This window comes from Fusarium sambucinum, chromosome II, assembly GCF_050947815.1.
Source record: "Fusarium sambucinum isolate potato_lamoka chromosome II, whole genome shotgun sequence".
Lineage (NCBI taxonomy): Eukaryota > Fungi > Ascomycota > Sordariomycetes > Hypocreales > Nectriaceae > Fusarium > Fusarium sambucinum.
The window spans coordinates 24,039-45,780 of NC_139293.1; the positions used below are offsets into that span (position 1 = coordinate 24,039).

General features: G+C 46.5%; 9 protein-coding genes across 9 annotated transcripts; 6 read left to right on the forward strand and 3 right to left on the reverse strand.

The window, feature by feature from the left end:
• Nucleotides 1-264: 264 nt before the first annotated feature.
• On the forward strand, nt 265-2,349 carry FSST1_006765 (transcription factor domain-containing protein; the record flags this gene model as incomplete). Its single annotated transcript, XM_083236310.1, has 3 exons — nt 265-306; nt 406-2,092; nt 2,141-2,349. The coding sequence occupies 3 exons, from the start codon at nt 265-267 to the stop codon at nt 2,347-2,349; spliced, it is 1,938 nt and encodes a 645-aa protein (XP_083082726.1).
• A 498-nt stretch (nt 2,350-2,847) lies between these two features.
• Nucleotides 2,848-4,443, forward strand: FSST1_006766 (uncharacterized protein; the record flags this gene model as incomplete). The annotated part of the gene is made up of 1 exon (XM_083236311.1): nt 2,848-4,443. One exon carries the CDS (start codon nt 2,848-2,850, stop codon nt 4,441-4,443), a length of 1,596 nt encoding a protein of 531 aa, XP_083082727.1.
• A 705-nt stretch (nt 4,444-5,148) lies between these two features.
• Nucleotides 5,149-6,435, forward strand: FSST1_006767 (uncharacterized protein; the record flags this gene model as incomplete). Its single annotated transcript, XM_083236312.1, has 4 exons — nt 5,149-5,329; nt 5,380-5,845; nt 5,910-6,040; nt 6,098-6,435. The coding sequence occupies 4 exons, from the start codon at nt 5,149-5,151 to the stop codon at nt 6,433-6,435; spliced, it is 1,116 nt and encodes a 371-aa protein (XP_083082728.1).
• An 849-nt stretch (nt 6,436-7,284) lies between these two features.
• Nucleotides 7,285-8,745, forward strand: FSST1_006768 (NAD(P)-binding protein; the record flags this gene model as incomplete). The annotated part of the gene is made up of 2 exons (XM_083236313.1): nt 7,285-7,473; nt 7,528-8,745. The coding sequence occupies 2 exons, from the start codon at nt 7,285-7,287 to the stop codon at nt 8,743-8,745; spliced, it is 1,407 nt and encodes a 468-aa protein (XP_083082729.1).
• Nucleotides 8,746-8,968: 223 nt separating this feature from the next.
• FSST1_006769 (uncharacterized protein) lies at nt 8,969-10,183 on the reverse strand (the record flags this gene model as incomplete). Its single annotated transcript, XM_083236314.1, has 1 exon — nt 8,969-10,183. One exon carries the CDS (start codon nt 10,181-10,183, stop codon nt 8,969-8,971), a length of 1,215 nt encoding a protein of 404 aa, XP_083082730.1.
• A 925-nt stretch (nt 10,184-11,108) lies between these two features.
• Nucleotides 11,109-14,337, reverse strand: FSST1_006770 (uncharacterized protein; the record flags this gene model as incomplete). The annotated part of the gene is made up of 2 exons (XM_083236315.1): nt 11,109-13,758; nt 13,811-14,337. The coding sequence occupies 2 exons, from the start codon at nt 14,335-14,337 to the stop codon at nt 11,109-11,111; spliced, it is 3,177 nt and encodes a 1,058-aa protein (XP_083082731.1).
• A 1,155-nt stretch (nt 14,338-15,492) lies between these two features.
• FSST1_006771 (cytochrome P450) lies at nt 15,493-17,281 on the reverse strand (the record flags this gene model as incomplete). Its single annotated transcript, XM_083236316.1, has 6 exons — nt 15,493-15,655; nt 15,710-15,873; nt 15,927-16,037; nt 16,084-16,404; nt 16,459-16,997; nt 17,050-17,281. The coding sequence occupies 6 exons, from the start codon at nt 17,279-17,281 to the stop codon at nt 15,493-15,495; spliced, it is 1,530 nt and encodes a 509-aa protein (XP_083082732.1).
• An 834-nt stretch (nt 17,282-18,115) lies between these two features.
• On the forward strand, nt 18,116-19,480 carry FSST1_006772 (uncharacterized protein; the record flags this gene model as incomplete). The annotated part of the gene is made up of 1 exon (XM_083236317.1): nt 18,116-19,480. One exon carries the CDS (start codon nt 18,116-18,118, stop codon nt 19,478-19,480), a length of 1,365 nt encoding a protein of 454 aa, XP_083082733.1.
• Nucleotides 19,481-20,218: 738 nt separating this feature from the next.
• On the forward strand, nt 20,219-21,666 carry FSST1_006773 (uncharacterized protein; the record flags this gene model as incomplete). Its single annotated transcript, XM_083236319.1, has 4 exons — nt 20,219-20,373; nt 20,428-20,543; nt 20,603-20,860; nt 20,915-21,666. The coding sequence occupies 4 exons, from the start codon at nt 20,219-20,221 to the stop codon at nt 21,664-21,666; spliced, it is 1,281 nt and encodes a 426-aa protein (XP_083082734.1).
• Between the last annotated feature and the right edge of the window lie 76 nt (nt 21,667-21,742).

Genomic DNA, 21,742 nt, shown 5'->3' on the forward strand with positions numbered 1-21,742 from the left:
TGCCCACTGCCATCTATCACACGAAAGATCTCATTGACAAGAACTTGTGTATTGGAATTGGCCTTTAAGCACAGGACCTTTGTACAATTCCCGCGGATCATCTTTTACTCCCGTCATATCATCATTGGCCGAGGCTACCCTAGACAATGGCATCGAGAAGCTGTGACCATTCAGCTGAGACTGAGACTGTAAACGGCACCGGGCGACAGCCGAAATCGTTAGCTAGGGCATGTGTATCATGTCGGACAAAGAAGGTCCGCTGCGATGCTGTACGGCCACGATGCAGTAATTGCCACAGTCAAGGTCGTGAGTGTGTTTATCACAATGAAACCCCAAGAAAACGGTACAACTACATTGTGACAACATTCGTTCCGCGCTGACCGTCCCGGACCCACATATTCGCAGATCTTCAAACTTCAACGCGACGCGTCTGCTCTCAGAGCATTTATCGTGACTCTCAAGCAAAGCAACCCACAGGAACGTGAAAAATTACTCTCATCCGCTGTCGACAATGATGGTAATGTCAGCTTGCCAGTTTCAGTAGATGAAACTCTTCCCACACAAACACAGGTTTCCTCAACTGGCCTCTCTTCACGACCTGCCATTGTATCCGATGATGAGCTAGACATTGCTAGCTTTGTATCTGTTGACGACTCGGGTGAGACTAACAGCTTTGGTCCATCATCTGCCTTATATAATCCAGCAAGTAATGGTCCAGACAATAGCACGCAATGTGACTCGACATGGATCGAGAATGTCAAGAACAGTTTGATAGCAAATGCTGCTCTACAGAGACATCTGGAGCATGGGCTCATGAAACATTCTACTATCGCAGGGGTACCGACGGAGTTGGCAATGCATTTACTTAACCTCCACTGGGATCGTCAGCACCACACATTTCTTCTTACCTATAGACCTGCTGTTATGCGCGATTTGCAATGCTCAGGTCAGTATTGCTCCACCTTTATGCTCAACGCCATCTTCGCCTGCTGCAGCAAGTTCTCGCCTCGTCCAGAGGTCAGAGAAGACCCTGTAGATCCATCGAGCGCCGGTTTCCAGTTTTTCAATCGGTGTGACGAGCTTCTTGCAAAAGACTCCCTCCTCATGCGACCGCACATTACAACAATCGTGGGACTTCTCCTTCTAGGCTCAACATACAACGCTCGTGGAGAGACATCAAAAGGATGGTTGTATACTGGCTACGCCTTACGAATGGTCTATGACTTGGGTCTCCATTTGGACCCCAAACAGACGACAGATAACTCAGAGGAGATAGAAATCAAGAGACGAGTGTTTTGGGGCGCTTTTGTCTGTGATAAGCTTCAGAGTCTATACTTGGGTCGACCTGTGGCCATTAATCTTTGCGACTCCCAGGTATCGCGCGAGTTTCTCGACTTGTACGAAGAAACAGAACCATTTCATATCCCAAAGTTGGCAGCAGAATCTACCTCTAGTTTTCCCAGGAATATGGATGACATGGTTCCCAGGTATTCTGTATCAACCTTTCAACAATTATGCCTTTTGTCCAAGATCATGACGACCATTATCAATCGTTTCTATGTTGTCGGAGCCACGTTTTCAAACGCCCAAGAAAGTCTCCTGAAAATTGAACAGGCATTGCAGAAGTGGCGAGAAGACTTAGCTCCCGAGCTTGACTTCCAGCCCTGGATTTCTGCAAGGACACAAGTCCAGACGCCAAATATCATGGTCCTTCATAACCTGTATTACTCTCTTATCATTTTGGTCCATCGACCATTCATCTCGGACGGGCATCTTCGCTCAACCGGAACGCCATCTCGATCCTGGGAGCAATGCACAGATGCAGCGCGGTGTATTACAACTATAGCATCAGTTTACAGGTTGACTTATGGACTCAATGGAGCGCCCTATGTCCTGGCATATACAGTCTATGTAGCATGTACCATACATGTCCGCAACGCGGCTTCCCAAAGCCACAAGGGGGACCATTTGGATCTACTGAGGAGGAGTTTAGAATGCCTCGATCAACTTTGTATTGCGAATCCGGGTGTTGCTAAGCCGGCCAATAGCATTAGACGCCTGATTGAAGCCAATCGTCTCAACCTGACAGTTGGTAAGTCACAGCAGCTTCATTGCACTGCGTCAATTCTTTCTCACAAAGTCCCAGGAGAAACAAACTCATCCATATCACCCGATATTTCGTTCGACTTGGATGCAATCCACAATTCATTCAATATGGCAGAATGGCCCTATCCAAACTACGGAATGAACACTGGAGACATAGACTACAGTTTGCCGCTTGATCCATTATTTGGTTGGATAAATGTACCAACACCATCGCTAGATCAGGACACCCAACAAGGACTTTGATAGAATTAAATGACTTTTTATATATTTCTAAAATGATAATATGTCTTGAACGTGAGAACAAGACAAAAAAAAGCTGCCAAAAATATAAGATCAATGTTCTTATGCGCACTTATTGCTGCTGTGTTTATCGGGGAGTAAAAGTTTTTTTTTCCCCGCCTGTAGAACTGCTCAGATAAGAAATTCAGGACCCTAACAGATCCTGGTTGCTTTTGATTGGAAGACACTGAGCAAGGCTAAGTTTAGCGTTAAGCGCACCTCCCGGAGACTCACTTTCCGCTATTTGTGGGTCACGGAGAATGATTGTCCTGGTGTCGTTCTTTGTCTTGTTAAGAATACCTGACATCGTTCAAACTTATATATATTTATGCTATAGCACAATTGCCCCGAATCAGTTCTTAAACGTTCAAGAACATGCTTATCACTACTGTACACGCTGAGATTTCTCACTGCAGTATCTTTAAATACCCCCGACAACTCGAACCCCACATCTTTTCCAACATGTCTTCTCTCCCTCACAACGTCGACGTCTTGATTGTGGGCAGTGGCAATGCTGGATTTGCAGCAGCTCTGTCTGCGGCCGAAAACGGAGCTAAGAAAATTCTACTCATAGATAAGTGTCCAAGAGAATGGGTTGGTGGCAATTCTTATTTCACTGCTGGCGCCTATCGAATTGCCCACGGCGGTCTCAACGATCTGTTACCGTTCGTCAACAATGTTTCACATGAGCAGGCGGGAAAGATCGACCTTTCGCCCTATACCGAGAAAGATTTCCAGGATGATATGGATAGAGTGTGTATGGGACGTTCCGACCCAGAGCTGGCCAAGACACTCATTCACAACTCTAATTCGACTATCAAATGGCTCGCTTCAAACGGCATTCGCTTCCAACTGTCCTTCAACAGGCAAGCATACGAGGTTGATGGGAGGATCAAGTTTTGGGGAGGTCTTCACATCAAGACTCAAGATGGAGGCAAGGGTCTTATTGAAGACTACCTTGCCGCGATCAAGAGACGGGGCATCCAGGTTTCGTGGTCAACAGCGCTCATCGGGCTGCAAAAGCGTGAAAAGGACGACAGCTACGACGTTCAGCTGTTGGTCAATGGTCGGACATGCTCACTAAACGCCAACGCCGTTGTGTTGGCTGCCGGAGGATTTGAGTCGAACCCTCAAATGCGAAGTCAATTCCTCGGTGCCGGTTGGGACATGGCCATGGTACGCGGAACACCCTACAACACTGGTGATGTTTTGAATATGGCCATCGAGAAACTGGGTGCGAAGGCTGTAGGAAACTGGTCTGGGTGCCATTCCGTTGCCTGGGACGCTAATGCTGACCCAAATACTGGCGATCGAGAAGCCTCCAACGAGTACACCAAGTCGGGTTACCCTCTGGGCCTTATGCTAAATATTGATGGCCAACGTTTCGTCGACGAAGGTGTGGACTTGAGAAATTACACTTATGCAAAGTTTGGTCGGGCTATTCTCCAGCAGCCGGAACAGCTTGCCTTTCAGGTTTGGGATTCAAGAACCATTGACTGGCTGCGAATGGAGGAGTATCGAGAGGAGCGTGTTGAACGTATTTTTGCCAAGTCTATAGAGGAGCTCGCGGAGAAATGTGGCGAGCGTGGACTTCGAAACACTGCAGCATTTGTCGACACAATTCGAGAGTACAATGAAGCAGTTCACGCGCATCGTCAAGAAAATCCCGGCGCCAAATGGGACCCCGCCATCAGAGACAACGTCTCAACTCAGTCTTCAAAGAAGAAATTGGCTTTGGCCAAGTCTAATTGGGCTTTGCCTTTGGATCAAGGTCCTTACATGGCAGTCAAGGTGACTTGTGGCATCACCTTCACCTTTGGAGGTGTCAAAGTCGATCCCCAATCTGCTCAATTGATCCACGGGTTGACAGGGTCTCCAGTACCGAACATTTTTGTTGCAGGGGAAATGGTGGGAGGCTTGTTTTATTCTAATTACCCTGGCGGGAGTGGATTGACATCTGGCGCAGTTTTTGGAGCGAAAGCTGGGAAGGCTGCTGCACAGGTCGCGACAGAGCGAAAGCCATTACAAACTGGTCAAGCGTTTCCAAGCCGTTTGTAATTAAGACCGGTTAGTCTCGCTACGAGGCTTAGGTGGAGGTCAAGTTTATTCGCAAACTTCTCAAACCCGACTATTCCGTAGAGAGTGTTATGTCTCATATAGGTGCCGTCAAGTATCAAACAATTATATTGAAACCAGTGGCTTTGTGTTTTGATTGCCCCTTTTTGCTGCATGCTAATGCTCGGACTCTCCTTTCTTTCAGTCTGGCTTAATTGGCTCCCTCGAAGCGAGCCAAGTAGTAATAGCATGACACCTCCTCCCACAACCAAATGGGCGGACTCAGAACAGTCCAAGTTCTCGACTCGTCACAAGACGCTTATCACCAGTGGCGTTATTTGGCCACTCACATGCGTCGATACCAAGCCATCGACCCATTTCCCCAACCTAAAGCTCAAGGCTGAATTGCAAACGTTACGCCACTCACTTATCAATGCCAATGAAGCTTCCCCAGTTCAGGGTTAGCTTTATCCGGGGAAGCAATAGTTACCAAGCCCTTGGCAATTGAGCGAGTCAGTACTCTCAATCACCAAACCCAGCGCCACTTATTACCGTTCATCATAACGCAGGCTACCTCCGCATTGCATCACAAATCATTTCTCTAACTTTTCCATTGCAGTCTTGTTCAATTGCCCAAGACTTCGCTTGTTTTACAAGCGCATCCTCGCTTTTGTATGACAGTCCCTTATACGCACACATGACGAAATAATGGCTGGACTTCAACCCAACATTTGGGTTGGCGTCGCCATTCCTTGGCTTGCAGCGCTGTGCTCACTTGTTATGCGTGTTTGCGCGCGACGCATGACCAAAATGAGTTGGTGGTTCGACGACTACTTTTCCATCCTTGCATTCATCTTCGCAACAGGCTACTGCAGCATCATGGTGGAGTGTATGCGACATTCTCAGAGTATGTCTCGACCCTGACTGACAATTAACTAGGGACGTTACACGCGTACCTCGGCGTCAAAATTCCGGACTCGATAACCACAGATGAGAGAGAGGCGATTCTACAACAAGCCCGGTTCCTTAGCTTCTTGAATTCTCTATGCTATGCTTCATCCATCGCCTGCTCCAAGATAGCCATTTTGTCGCTTTACTGGCGCCTTTTTAAGATTTCTTCAATCCGCATACCGATCCTAGTTATGCTTGTGATGGTCGTCATATGGATTATCCTCCGAACCTTTATGCTTACGTTCCGTTGCGTCCCTGTGCAGTCACTCTGGGACTACAGCATCACAGACAAGGTCTGCAACCTTGACAGTGGCGAATTCTTTCTAGGAACAATTACCACTCATTTTATTATGGATATCGCTATCCTCATTTTGCCAATTATCGAAGTTGCTCGACTGACCTTGCCAAAGGGACAAAAGCTAGCGATCGCTGCTTTATTTCTCCTGGGAGCTATGTATGATCTACCAGTCATGCTACAAAATGTTTGTGGTTTTGTTCCAGGCTAATACTATATCTAGTGTCTGCTTTGCCTCAATGTTTGTTCTAGTCGAACTTGTCAACTATGACAGCAATACGACACAGATGCCATATGACTATGCTATGTTTTGTATCTTAGGTTCGGTGGAAGTGAACATTGCTATTGTTTCAGGTGAGCAACATTCTGAAAGAGTGAAAATATGCAATAATATTAACTCGAACGAATCAGCTTGTTTCCCTCTTTTACGCCCGATATTCAACCGCATACTGCCCATTAGCTTTCTTACATCCTACGGAAAGAGCAGCCAGCGTATCAGTCGACCAAGTAATCTTATCAAATTAACAACCCTTATCAGATCAAATAAGGACAGGGAACTAGATGACTCAAGCTCAACACATCAATTGGCTGATATGGAAAACGGACTCATCTACGATGCAGCCAACGTTCAATATCCAAAAGGAGTGCATACAGTTATCTGCAGTCGGAAGTCTGTTTCTGTCCCTCATGATGATATGTCGGGGATATTTGTGCAAAATGACACAGTGGTGGAAGTTGATCATCTCTAGATTATAAACAAATACAGAATAGTAGCTCGAGTCACTCATTTGTAACCAAAACTTGTGCATGTGGCCCTCTTGTCTTGGTGATGTGTTGCAACGTAGTACATAACATTGCATGGTTGATCTGAGACAAACCTTCGCCACGGCTGGACGGTAAATTCACAAGAGGGGCTATCTCAAGTCCGGGTATCAACAATGTTTGCTGTTGGTGGCTGTTTGACAAAAGCATTGTTGTCAGAGAGCTATTCCCGTTCAAGACAGCATATTTCCTTTTTCGATGTTAGTTCAATTTGTCATAATTGTGGATTCACTGGGAGGAAGGAAAAGGACCAACGCGCATACCTAAGATGCATTGGCGGTATAGTTGGACTCTAAACTTTGGGGTGAAAGTATAGTCAAAGCAACCTGAACTGACCCTTGAATTTCATCTCGCAAGCTTCTACCAATAGCGGTCAATGTTTCTGATGCCACGGGGCATATGCGTTGCAGCAACAAATGCCGAGATCGTCGTCCTTACTGAGATACTCATTAAACTCAATTGTCCCAGCTATTCCGAATACGACAGCACGCTAACGATTGTACCGCCTAAGTGGTATTAATTACACAACAGGCGACATTACTTAATCCTGATATTCGTGCATTAACAAACAATCCTTGGCGCAGATTGTTTGTTTTGCGCATTGACTTGTGGAACATTCAATCCTCATCCTGGTAATGTACGCCCGCCAAATCCGAATGAATGCAGAAGGGCTAATTGATACTGCCCGGGCTATCCGTACTTAAGTCACCACTGTCCGACACTATGATACTGGCAACACTCGTTCAGAGCTCTGTACTTGACAAGTTCAATCCACCATGAAACGATCAACTTTACTCATTCTCTTTAACTATCTTGCCGGCACAGCCTCGGCTAAGCCCAAACCTGTACACCACGACGTTGATATTGCTATCATTGGTGGTGGTGCGACAGGTGCTTATGCTGCTGTCCGACTCCGAGAAGATTACGGCAAGAGCGTCTTGGTTATTGAGAAAGAGAACAAGCTTGTAAGTAGGCCGACCTATAACGAGCCTTATCTCTATTCTAACACGAGTTTCCAGGGCGGCCACGTCCATGCTTACCAGCCGGATGGCGGAGACAGGCCTATCAACTACGGAGTTCAAGCGTATCTGAGCCGAGAGAACACCAAAGCGTTCTTCAAGCGATTCGATGTTGGTTTGATTGATCCGGACCCAGAGAGCGGGTTCAATCTTCTGTTCGGCACCAAAGACATCGATTTCAGTACTGGAAAGAATGTTGATGTTGACTACGGGCTCATCAACTCGACTGTCGCATTGATCGAGTATGCTGCACTGGCGACCAAATATCAGCCATGGTTTGAGAATGGTTACTTCAAGAAGGGTAAAATTCCCGAAGATCTTCTCTTGCCTTTCGGAGAATTCCTCAACAAACATAGCCTTGGCAGCTCTCTTGCAGTCCTCCGAACGTTGATTTGGCTGTCTGATGCAGTGAATACGCCTACCTGGTTTGTGATGGCTGTTGTTGGACAACCCCAACTCGCCGCCCTGGGATTCGGCCTAGCAGGCCCATCTTTCAAGTATCCCGAGACCTACTCTTCAGAAACACTTTACGATCGTGTTCTTGAACTCATGAGGGATGACGTCCTCCTTGAGAGTACTGTGGTCTCGAGCGGTCGCAAGGCCAAAGGCGTCGATCTGGTTGTGCAAACACCAAACGGGAAGAAATATGTCAAAGCCAAGAAACTTCTTGTTGCAGCAACTCCATCTCCCGACAACACCGACGCATGGGACCTTGACAGTAATGAAAAGTCTATCTTTTCCAAGTTCTCTTGGGAAACCCTCTACGTCAGCGTTGTTGGCAAAACCAACTTGCCCTCTGATGTTACAGGTATTCGCAACGCATGGGACAACCAGAGTAACTTTTACCTTCCTCAAGGTAACTTTGTGGATGCGTACACTCGAGCGGATGACAAAGACCTCTGGACTACGCGTGTCCTCGGCCGGGCCACTCTTACCGCCCAAAAAGCAAAGTCCATGATCAAACAAGTCTTCTCCAAGGTTGATGCTGCGGGGACTTATGATGTTACTGACCCTGATATCCTGGCCTTCGCATCACATGGACTCACTGTGCCCAAAGTGACACCTAAGGAACTAGCCGCTGGATTTTACCAGAAGCTGTATGCGCTACAAGGTCGGCGCAACACATTTTGGACTGGACTTACCTGGGCTCCGGACTACACTCCGATCTTGTGGGACTTTACTGAGAAGCTTTTCCCTCAAATCTTGTCCGGCATCTAGTTTTTATTTCAATACCAACTGTCAATTACACGATGTAGACAGTCTTGAATATTTGTAGTTGGTTTGAGCTTTAGCGCTCATGCCAAATGCATGAAGCTTGTTGTCACATGGGGCGATGTAAATTGAAGATGCAGTTATAGCAAACAAGAGTGAAGTATTATATATATCAATCTCCATATTTTATTCAAGTCAATTTATTCAATGAAATGCCCGTACATCCTCTCTATCCTGCCTTGGAATCTTCTTGCTGAACTTGAGCAAAGCTAGGTGGTGCTTGCTCTTCATCTGGAGGTTGAATCCATGACTCGTTCCGTTGCATTGAAGGTCCAGCTCTTGCATCCATCTCCAAACCACTTCCCTCCAGCGAAATCTGGACTGGGAGCCCTTTCTCATCGCTTGGCGTCAACATCGTCAAAGGCACTGCACCTGACACGTTGAAGCGCTCCCCGGCGATATCACCACGCAACTCCCAATGCAGCCTATGACAGTGGCGAATATTGAAAGTTGTGAAACTGGGGGTGAAGGCATTTCTTCCAGAGTTTAGTTGTCGAGACAAACCGGCGGTTGATCTTTCAAGGCGCAAATTTATCAGCTCCCCAATATTAAGCGGAGGTTCTTCGTTGAAAGGAATGAGTAAACTAGTTCCGAGTGCGTTTATCGAATTCATGACGCAAAGACTAATTGTCGAGTCCTTTTCCTTGGTATGTGGTGAGAATGTTCCTTCGCATTTAATCTCGGTGATTTCCGTAATGGATAGGTTCAGCCAATTCAGCTTTACTTTTTGTGGCACGTCTCTAATGACTTCGCTAGTTTGCTTCCAGTCTGGAACGGCCTGTAGTTTGAACGGTATTGGTGTAGGGTTATCCAGCTGAAGAACTGTAGGTATATTCACTATTAAGTTGAAGTGGAAGTCTGGGACACTTGAAGTATTGAACGACTGTTTCATTTTTTGAGAAAACGACAGCTTCGTTTCCCCCATTCCGGGAATAAGTCGATAACTTGATACTGTTCGGTGATTAGAGGAATGTCGAAGCCCAAAGTCTGCAATGGGGGGATCATTTCTCAAAGTCAAAACCTGGAAGGGCAGCGTAGCTTCGGGCATGTCATGGTGTCCTTGGCCGGTAAGACTCAAAGTGGCTGTTAAGAAGTATTCGACAAAACCTTCTGTGCTACCTGAGGTGCGAAGGGTATAAGTCGATGGCAAGTCATACTCCCTATTTTGAAGGGGTAGGTAGCTTTCTTCTTGGTTGGCGCCACTGTAAGCTTCTGGATCAACATATTTCGGCAGCGTAATTGCAAACGGCCAGGCGGCCTCGTCGCCGTCGCCTCTAATATGGAGTGGACCCTCAAAGATCGTTTGCGAATAACCAGTTCGCGGGATTAGACTGAAGCGGCCTCTATAGGTTGATGAGTTGTTGTTACCGCGCCTCACAATCATCTTCGACTTGGTTCTCCCAGACAGGGAGATTGAGACCCTCGAGTTTGGGCTCACGGCATGGGTCGTTCGATACACGCATCCTATGATTGTATCTCCCGGAGTATATGACTGGCTACCTTCTAGGCGTATGCCTAGTTGTGGCCTCGATGTGCTGAAGGTTTGAGGCATTACGTTGGAAATTCAGATTTGAAGTTTGTAATAATCGCGTGTAATGTCTAATCGGAATTGGAAATTAAAGAGGCACAGCCTGGTGGGTATCAGAAAACTTAACCCCCAAACTGTGAACACCTAATCCACAACCATCTGTACTCACTACTTGATTGGACATGGTACTAGACAGGGGTTTGAGTTATGCAGATCACTGCTTTGAAAGTATACAATGATATCATCAGTACAGGGTAAGTGTTAGCCACTGCCCATTCAACTCCATTAATGAGATGTATTGTAAGCATGTTTTCCGATCTAGTTATCCTATATAACTTGAAATAGCATTAACAATATATTCTTTCCCATGACCTTGAGTTTCGCTTCTATGCCCTTGCTATTTAGTCTTTTAACTTAGTTCTTTTAACTAATCTTTCTATAATATTTATATAATCGCTTGGTGCCTTCTTAAACCTTGCCGAATCACCCTTATCTTTGGCATATATACTATGAGTTAAACACCCCTTCTACGCCTCTTGTACCTTAGATCCTAGGCCTTGAAGTAATAATAAATTAAATAAATAATTATAACGACATTACTCCTGATTCCCAACACTGCTCCTTCACTTACAATATATCCTTTTTATTAGTTATAGTCTAAAGGTTATTATAAGTACTGCTAAGATAATTAGAATATTTAATTACTAGGCTTAGACTGCTGAAGAATACAAAGAGGTAACAGAAAATTATAGCCTGTTAACAGAAACAAGTTTATCTATTACTAAAAGAAAACAGGCCTGAAGCTCCAGGCATCTGTCACCACATCCACACCAACTAAATCTCCCACATGTCCAAAAAGTTGGATGGCAATGTCGTGGAGCATATGTAACCTATCATGAAAGCAGTATCTCACCAGCATCAAGCTAGGTTTAAGCACTCTGTCACCAGTCCCATCGGCAAGGAACACAACCAGCGGCTCGTTCATGTCGTTAAACGCTGCAAAAGACATGGCGCTGTAAATAAAACGAGATCTAATGTCATAAAGCTTTCTGAGACCAAGATCATCACGAACACTCTGGGCTTGCATGTTCTGTAAGATGGCTAGGTTTGCGACTGCCAGAACGTTTTCGCTGTAGGTGTTCCTACTTGTAAGACGTCGGAGTTGTGTACGACCGCTCAAATGTAAAGATGAAGCAAGGGAGTGTCCGACATAGTCAAACGCAGTACCGCAGTTTGTATCAATTGCCGCAACTGCACGTACGAACCGTCGGATGGTTGTAGGGCAAATATGTGGCATCGTGATAAAATGAACCCAGTCTCCTTCAGGGGCGAGGTGAAACTCTTGGACCAGCCAGCGTGGCGGATACTCCAAGAGTGTAATGATGCTGTCTTGATTGAAGTGCGTTGGAACTTTGTGTTCTGCAAGGAGCTCGCGCAACATTCTCGCATTGCCCAAGCAGTAGTTCCAGATGGTGACCAAGTCAGCCGTGGCGTAAGTCTTTTCAAAGAGCCACGTTTCCAAGACAGCACGAGGGTCCACAGTTCCAGCCAGGGCGTCGAATTGTTTGCAATGGTTGGGACAGTAGCTGATCACTTCCCCAGAAACCATGATCCCAAACACTTTGTGGTGACTGAGTGTGATGCCTTGCACTACGGGAGTCTTTGAATTTGGCCCTTGAGCACCTGGTGGCCCTAGTCGGAGCCCATCAGCGATGAAGCCGAGATCCAATGCACCGTCAACATGAATGTAAGATGGAACTACTTCAATCTGAGCTAGTGTTTGTGTGAGTTCAACAATATCATCCTGACCTCCAACAAAGGTGGTACCTCTATTGGCGAAGAGGATCATCTGATACTGCTCTTGATGGGCATCGCATTCGGCTTTGTCGGACAAGACTTGCTGTTTGAGTGCATTCGGAATCATGCGACCATATGCATCGGCCGGAATCTCGGCAAAGCGAGGTACTCTACCTGGCATCCAGCGACGAGTCCATGTATCACAATCCTTGACAGTCTTCTTGACGCTATAATGCGTAGCAGAAGAGAAATACACAAATGCATTTGGGTACTGGATAAGGCCAGTGTGAAGTCCAATTCGGTTGCCCATGGTGCTACCTGTAGTGAAGCAGGCATTGAAAGACTCCTGAGACTTTTCAGTCAAGAGGCCCAATGCTTGCTTCCGCTGTTGCAAAATCTTGGAAGCTTCGCATCTGGCCCATTCCTCGGGGATTCGGACCCCTAGAAAGTGTCCAATGACAGGACCTAGCGCCGAGTAGGGAGCTTGATTCAGAGGATAGCCACACGAATATCGAGCCGCAATCTTGAAGCTCTGGACTGTCTGCCACACCTTCTCTATTACCCCATCGGGAAGACGGTAGCGCGATGTTGGCGATTGAAGCTCAATTTGCACTGCAGCTTTGGACAAAAGCAGCTCATCATGAGACCCAAGGACGCGTAACAGAGACCTAATGTTCTCACCATTGATGCTGGGCTGCATGGTGAGAAGGTATCTATCACCTCGGACTGCTTTGGCTCCGAGGTCTACCAAGTCGCTGGACCGACCGGCAGGGACTCGAATGATCAGGTCTAACGAAGTGGAGGGAGCATGGAAGTGGATGTCCAAGGACTTTAGTTCATTCATCAGCCTCATTCGCCTGATGAAGCAACTTTCATAAATCTCTTGAAACCCTCTGTTTCCAAACCGAAGCTCTTGAAGGCAGAGCATGAGAGGACCAATTGAGTCTCTCGATCCAGAAAGAGTTCCATCGGTACCCCTGATATATTCGACACGAGTTGGGGTTTGATTGCCGAGGAGTTTGGGCTTGAGTGCAACAACGGGAGGGGGGTGGACATAGGCATTTGAACCTCCAGCAACAATAGTGCTCGCCATGATCTCCCCATTGACGAAACAGCCACGCTCACCATGCTTGGCGTGATGGAGACGAAGACGAGGTATCCCGAGCAGTCGGCGAAAGTCCTCTCCTACTGTTGTCAAGAAGTCAAACACGCGGGAAGCATCCAGATGGAGCAGGAGTGAGAAGTTGCGAGAAATCTTGTCAATTATGGAAATATCATCCACCTCTCCAGTCGTGTTGGCCAAAGTGGCGGCAAAGATGATAGGCCTTTCCCCGTTGCTAGTGAGGCGACGAACAGTGTCCATCAAGGTATTTGAGTCTTTCAAAGACACTCGATGCCACTCAAGACCGAATATATGGGATGCCGCCTTTGCAATCTCACTTTCAAGATGATCAATCAAGAGGACAGGTTCTTGTTTTGGGTAGTGAGAATAAAGCTCCTGTTTAAGAGCTCGAATACCGTAGTAGTTGCCTTCACTCCAGTTGGTAATATAGCCGGAGGCATCTGGATCCTGAACCCTTTTGCCTTTGGAGAGGATTGCGACTCTTTCAAATGTTTTAAAGTGGAAAGGCCAGCTGGGCACAAATTAGTTTCTGGTAGAACCCGAAATACAATACTGCAACTCACCTTGAATCAGTTTCGTCCGGCATGTTCAGGTTATTGTTGTGCCATGGAAGCCCGACATCGCGAAGGATATCGGCGGTTTCCATCCACAGTTTGTCAAAGAAGGGGTCGAAAGGAGATGGCTTTGAGAGGCTCCATTGATGGTAAAGCTGATCGGCTTGGGCAAGTACTTCGCTAAGCTCTTTGCTGGGTTCTCTCCACTTGGTTATGACTGGCTCGTCAATCCACTGTGATCTCCCATGAAGAAATGACTCTTTCATAGTGAACGGTGGGCTAGACTTGGCAGTACGGTGATCTTCATCGTGGAGCTCAACGTGGAGCTCAAGAGGTTGGCGTACGTGAGACTCAAGTGGACCAAATTTGGGAGCTTGACGATATCCTGGTGGAGATAGCGTTCCATCCCCGTCAGGATTGATATGGAGCTTCTCTAGCATCCATACAATACTTGGGTCAGGATTCCCATTTTGAGTCCTGGTTGAAGATCTCGGAACGTGATAACTAGAGAAGTCGGAGTCATAGAAAGATGGCATATTGACTGATGGTTGCTTGTCTTCACTGAATTTACGTGTCTTCTCTTTGTCTTTATAGCCAGGCCATGGAGGATAACCCCGTTGTTCTCTTGCCTACAAGTCCTACGAGAGGGGATGGCCGCGTCTACGGGAGAGATTTGCCGCTTGAGCGGAGATCCTCTGATTGGATTCAAACTCAAAACCAGATTTGGAAAAGAATACTGCAGTTATGATGACGTGGAAGTATGATAGCGCCGTTTATTCCGTTCTTGAACAATTCGAAATAGCTGCGGCATGCTTATCTGCGTTGACCATGAAACGTCGCCCCTGTTGTCGTAAGTGCAGGGCTTAGACGACGACCCCCCACGGAGCATGACGGCCGACCCCTGACTCGGTCGTTACTATGTACTGGTACTTCTGTCTGACTTGTCGGTCTTTTGAGACATAATATTAGATTTTTATGCAATTCGCTTACTCGCTTACATGCGTCGACTGAAACTCAAGGATATGAACTGGCAAGAGTCTGACCAAAAGTTGAGTTGCCACAATCTATGCATGTGAAGTCTTATGACATGATCACGCTCAGCTTACGAATGATAGGTAGGAAATCGAGATAATGAAAGGTTCAATTGTGAAAGACGGTGAACGAATGTGTGATACCCTCTCAGCAAAGATTGCAATAGATGATGAGTGGTAGTAAGTGAAGTTCGACGACGCCATTTATGACACGCTCAACTCATCATAGTCACAAGCTTATGCAGCATCCGTGGCCAAGTAGCATTAACTATAGATATCAAATCATCAAGTGTAGTTCTGATGTCATATTCTGATCTCCTTGACAAGCCTTTCACCACCAGGTCCAACAATGATGCTATAGCCTCGAGGTTGCACAAGATTCCAATCTCTCTACTTTTGGCAAAGTACAAACTAATCAATTTATTCAATCGGGGATCCACTGTTGTGGTTTTCCCTCTCACAATACACTCAGCATAGGTCTCATGATCCCTTTCCCCTAGTAACACTAGAGCCAAAAATAATCCTTCTCTGACCATTCCTTTGACCTCAATCTTTGTCTATGAAGATACGCAATGAGGCTATTCACATTCTGATAATGCGTTTCCGACTGTTTATAACTAGTAGCCTTGCGCAATCAATAACCAAGGAATTACCTTTTGATCAACCCTGGACCTCAAGGGTCTTGGCATCCGCTGGATTGTACGACGAGAAGTAGTCGTCCAAAACCGCATCACTAGCGGTGAGCTCATGAGTGTTGCTTTTCAAATCAGGGTAGTGACGGAAGATCTGGGCGACTGTCACATAGATCTCATCATACGCAAGACTAAAGGACAGTCAGTGAAAGATTATTGCTTGAGAGGTTACCATAAACACTTACTTCATACCAACACATGCTCTGCTACCTTTACCAAACGGCACAAAAGCTTTGTGAAGACTTTGAGGGTCTGATGCATTGACCCATCTGTCTGGATCGAACTTGGCTGGGTCCGGGAAGTATTCCTTATTCCGATGGATCAACCAGGAGCTCATGGAAACAACGGACTATGAAGGAAATCGTCAGAATGTTTCATCAAATATGAGATCGCGATACTTACCCTGGGTGGAAGGTCATAACCGTGAAAACTAGCGCCTCCTTGAGGAACGGTTCGAGGAAGTCTTCCGACTACACCGAATGATAGCCTCAGGCCCTCATTGATCACACCAGTCTAGAATAGTTAGCAGCTGATTACTGAGACGTCTTGCACTTCTTACCAGGTATGGCAGCTTTTCCAGAATCTGGAATCTCATCACTTCATTCTCATCAGGGAAAGAAGTTTTGAGTTCCGCATGAAGCTTGCTATATACATTTGGGTCCGCGAAAACATAACGGCAGATAGTAGTCATGGCGTTACCAGTGGTATCGGCCGCGGCAGTGAGGACAGTGTAAGCTTCATCTTCAAGATGAGCTACAGCGGCTGGCTTCCGACGGTCATCAGGAGTCATGAGAGCTGAGAAGATGGTTGCTCTGCCATTGAGTTCAACAGACCCTACGTCAAGTTGTTTCTCAATGTTTCTTAACTTGCTGTTGCAGTGCTTTTGATAATAGAGTTAGCTGTGTTATCATGATATAAAAAGCACTAGACTTGCCCTTTGCATGTCAATAACATTAGTCATTGGCGCACTGACAATACGAACAAGAGACTCGGGGATGGACCTCAAGACAGTCTTTAGCCATGGAGCTTGGCGAAAGATCCAAGCAGCAGGACCCAAGCGCAAAACAAGCATGAAGAAGTCGTAACCAAAATCAGGCGTGTCCAACAAGCCGTAGCTTTCACCAAAAGCGTACTCAGTGATGACGTCTATGGAAACGGCTCGAAGAGCATGATGAAGGTCCATGGGCTTGCCAGTTGCGATTGTGTTGTCAATCGCTTTGCACACCTTCCGGGCCTTGTCTTGGACAATGTCCTCGAGGTCAATTACAATCTTGCGCGAGAAGAAGGAATTGAGTCCAGTTCGACGCTGGCGGTGCAATTCATTTGAAGGTGTTGTGAAGGAAGAGTTTTCGTTTCCAAAGGCACCATAGAAGTTTGCATCCTTGCTGTAATGACTTCCTACGTAGTAGATCTTGTCATAGTTCTCAAGGTCGCTCAGATGAACCTCATCAGGCGTGATGCGAACAATGGGGCCTAGCACACATATGAGTCAGTATCCATCAGGTCGATTAAATCTAAAACTAACCATATATCTCATGCAGCTTCTCAATTTGAAGGTAAAAACGACTTCCACCTATAAAGCTGTAGTAGGTTTGATATAGCCATGTGACAGCTGCTAGCCTTGGCCCGGGAACCTTGGCTAAAGGATGGAAGTAAAGTCTGTAGATGATGACAGAAAAGAATGTTGCTGTGATAGCAAGAAATATGACTTGGAACAATGTCAAAGACACGTTGGAAGCCAAAAATCCAGTTGACATGTTGAATCTTGTTTTGTTTGGTTGCTTAACCGTACAAGTTGACTGTGTTTCCAAGGGACACAATAAAGCCTTCTGTAGTGTACAATGAACTTATGTTAGATCCTTATGAACTTATCAAAATAGATCTTGTCGAACGTCCCATCCGATAGGTGCAGAATTTTCACATTCTTCACTGGTAAGCATACGTATAGCACTCAATTCCCCCCCTGCCATGCTCCCTGCCATGATTCCAATACCCCTGTAGAAGGTTCAACTACCTAATTCTGCTTTTTTTGGAGTTTTTTGCCAAGATATGAGTCTAAAATGCTTGTTCACACACCTTGTTGCCGCTAGGGGCACTTTCTTGTTGCAGAGCCTCCCCATATTACGTGACCGGCGCTTACTATGACCTCACGATGCAACATGAAATACAATACGCCGCTGGTCAAGGTGCGTGAGACAAAAGGTCATCGTGAAGGATCAAATGGAGATGATCTGATTAGAAACATGACGTAGTGTTTGCACTGCCGATAGATCTAGTTCCCTCCTCGTTGTTATGCTGTGGATATAGCCAGGCTAAACAAGATGGATAGGTCAATAAAGCACATGAGAGTAAAGTTTGGGGGAAGTATCTGTACCAAAGTCTACAACCCCACAGTTGAGAGTCAGGATCTCCTTCCATGAGCGTACATACAACCCATGTTACTCACCAGTGAATACGCTCAGGCAAATAAACGGCAATCTTTACAAAACTTCATGTCGTAATTTGACGGCTATAAGACGAGGTCAACTTCATCACCTCTATCTCATAAACGCATCTTGCATCTCATCTCAGCATACAACACTATCACAGCCATGTCCTCAACCATAGAATTCGACTCGACGCTCAAGGACCTCTACGCACTGAGTCCTGGCGATGATGCCAAGATCCACCTCTGCTACACGATACCAACAGTGCAGGTGCAGATGACGAAGGAAATTCCTATCTGCAAGAAGTACGCTTACCAAGACCCTCTTTCTCACAAGGATAGAGGCGTCCAGGCCCGTATCTTTGCCCAAGTTGTGCCTCAGCTGTTTGGCGTCATTGCAGGCAAGACGAACCTCATCATGTTTGACCTGGACGGGCAAGGGAGAGACGACGTGGATCTGAAGCCTCGAGTAGACACGGAAAAGGTCATGGAGCAGATCTGTGAGCATCAGCGGCCGACAGTCACCTACGTGCGAAGTCCTGCAGATGTCGTGATCCCTGAGGGAGCCAAGCTCGGTCTGGCCAATCCTATGGACTGCCTCGAGCATCTTCCTGCCGCGGTTCCGCTAGAATCTCACTACAGGGCACTTTCCAAGCGGGAGTTGGTGTTTTCAGGCTTACCTACACCACCCTCGATGGTGATCGACACTCACCTGAATCCGGAGCAAGTTCTTGACTCACAAATTCGGGCCAAAGAAGTGACCCAAATGCTCTCTTGCATCGAGGAGAAGAGCCTTCCATTTGTGGTTAAGCTTCCTCAGGCCCTTTCCGGTCAAGGAACCTTCCTTATTCGTAAAGAATCCGATAGGTCAAGATGCTTGGAGGTGCTGAGACAAGAAGTGGATCATATGCTTGTTCAACTCAACGACTCCAATAGCCATCTATATCCTACAAGCATCGTCGTACAGGAGACTGTTCCTGGTTCCGCTATTGCGATTTCCTTGTTTTTACCCAAAAACGAAGAACCGATCCTGACCTCTTGTTGCGATCAATTCGTATCTGAGGATGGTCATTGGGATGGTGGACATATCGACTACTCTCAGCAATCTCGTCTCAAGGCTGAGTATTTGCCTATTGCCAAAAAGATCGCCGCTTACATGAGCCGTCTTGGGTATTATGGCCCACTGGGGGCGGATATCATGACCGATGCCGAGGGAAATCATTTGGTGATCGATCTCAACGCTCGTGTCACCGGTTCTCACCCCTTGGGATTTCTCAAGGGCTTTTTCAGCGTTACGCGAGGTTTCAACGACGCCGCCGTCTTTTTCCCATTGTTCATCAATTTAAGTCTAGACCAGTTTCGCGAGATATTCAGTGCCGAGCTAGAAGAGGGGAGGATCGTTATTGCAGGTTGGTGCCATGAACAAGGGTTGCAGAGCAGTGTTACGACCATCATTGTTGCAGCGGAAGATCAGGACCGCCTGGGGGCACTTGCAGAGAGGATCAAAACATTTGCCACTCCCGGCCATTGAGGAATATTACTGGATATAACCTTGCATTCTTTGCCACTCGTATACAGGTCTAGATCATTACAAGAATGCTCATAAGAAACAGTCAGCCTTACATCCTTGAGTCAATGCCACTTGGATTCTCCCGTGCCGTAGTTAGTGTATAGTACCTACGTTAGTTTTCTGGGGTTTGGCAACCGGCAACTTGATCCGGTGAGACGGCCCGTTCCTAGGCGTGAAGCCCTGTAAAGTTATTTACTGCATACATAAGTACCTGTACTAGATCAAATACAGAAGGGTAAGCATGAGTCATGATTGACTGTGACTGATTTGGATTCTTGTGTAACGATGCGGGGTTAGTGATAAGCTTATGCAATTTACCCTGACGAATAAGGCCTTTTAAATGTCTTAAATTCAAGGAATGATGCGGGGAAATGAGGGAACAGACATGGGCGGGGGTTGGGGAGATTTCGTTAATGTCTTGGTTATTGCGTATTACTAGCAGTACGTACCCTTCAATCTAGCTATGATGTTGTTGGCTGTTGGTTGTTGTCGCGTCACGCGTACTTTCAATTTCCCCCTTCTTTTATCTCTTTGTTCCAACTCTCTACCCATTCTCCATTACCTTCCTCCCTACCTACCTACATACCGATACCCGAGTTTCACCCTCTCTTCCGCAATCCCATTAACTCATTCTCAAACAAAGCGCCGCACAATAACTTAGTCACTCCATTTTTACCGCATTCCGGTTATCAACTTGGCATGGTGTCTCCTTCAACGCCCAAATCTCAAGGTCCTCCAGAGGTCCCAACAGCAATTGAACCAGACAGATATCAGAATGCCGTCCAGGATAAGCATGAGGGCTTTGATGCCTGGATGCAAGTTGTGGGGGCCTTTCTCATATACACAGCAACATGGTGAGCTCATTTGTTATCACCGCATTCAATGTGTTCAAATGCTTATTGGAGAAGGGGTCTCTTGAGTGCATACGGCTCATACGAAAAGTACTATGAAACAGTCATGCTAACTTCTACACCCTCGACCAATATCGCTTGGGTCGGAACGCTCCAAGGTGTCATCCTTATTTGTGAGTCGCACAACCACAATGACCGTTATTGGCATCTGACGCTGACAATGAATTACAAGTGGGAGGTGTTGTGACTGGTCCAATCTTTGATCGAGGATATTTTAGAGAGCTTCTCATCATTGGATCCCTCATCACTGTATTCGGCGTCATGATGCTGAGCTTGGCTCGCAGCTATTATCAGGTCCTCCTTGCCCAAGGTGTCTGCGTTGGCATTGGAAGTGCAATCCTCTATGTACCAAGTATATCTATGGTTGCCTCCAGGTTTGAACGACGACGTGCTTTGGCCGTATTCTTCTCTACTCTGGGAACAGCTGTTGGTACGAACACCCCTCCAATGATGATATGTGCACAGAACTGATTCAAGCTTGTAGGAGGTATTATTTACCCTATCATCTTTACCAATCTTCAGCCAAGGATTGGATTCGCGTGGACTACACGTGTTCTTGGCTTTGTCACCCTTGCTGAGCTTATTGGGGCGTTGGCCATCATGCTACCCGCCACCAGGGGCAAGCTTTCACACAAAGTGCGCTCTCTTCTAGACCCAACCGCTTTCCGTGATCCTGCCTTTATGGCATTTTGCCTCGCCTTATTTCTCATGTGGATTGCATACTGGGTGCCCTTCTTCTTGCTTCCACTCTATGCACAATTTAAAGCCGGTGCAAGCTCCGAACTAGCCTTCTATGTCTTGGTCATTTGCAATGCCGCTACTATACCTGGCCGCTATTTGGCGGTTCCCATGTCCAATAGATTTGGCCCATCGATAACCATGGCTGGATTTGCATTCACATCCAGTATCCTGTTCTTTGGATGGATCGGAGTTGACACTGTTCCCTCCACCATCGTTTGGGCCGTGCTTATTGCTTTGTTCATGGGACCTCTTTCGGTCATCTACCCGATTCTTGTCCCTCGTCTCTCGCCAAACCCGGAACTTGTCGGTACGCGAATGGGAATATCATCTGCGGCGGCTGCGCTTGGGACCTTGATTGGATTCCCAGTTACATCTGCCTTGAACGATATTGAAGCTGCAAGTTTCTGGAAGAGCCAGCTCTTCAATGGCTGCTGTATGCTGGCAGGTTCTGTGTTGATGATCTATGTCCACTTTAAGACGACCAAATCACTCTAAAAGATGAGGTTGTCGCTGTAGCTCACAACAGCACCGTTGAGCAGTCGTTATTTATATGTACTTCTAGAAGACAATA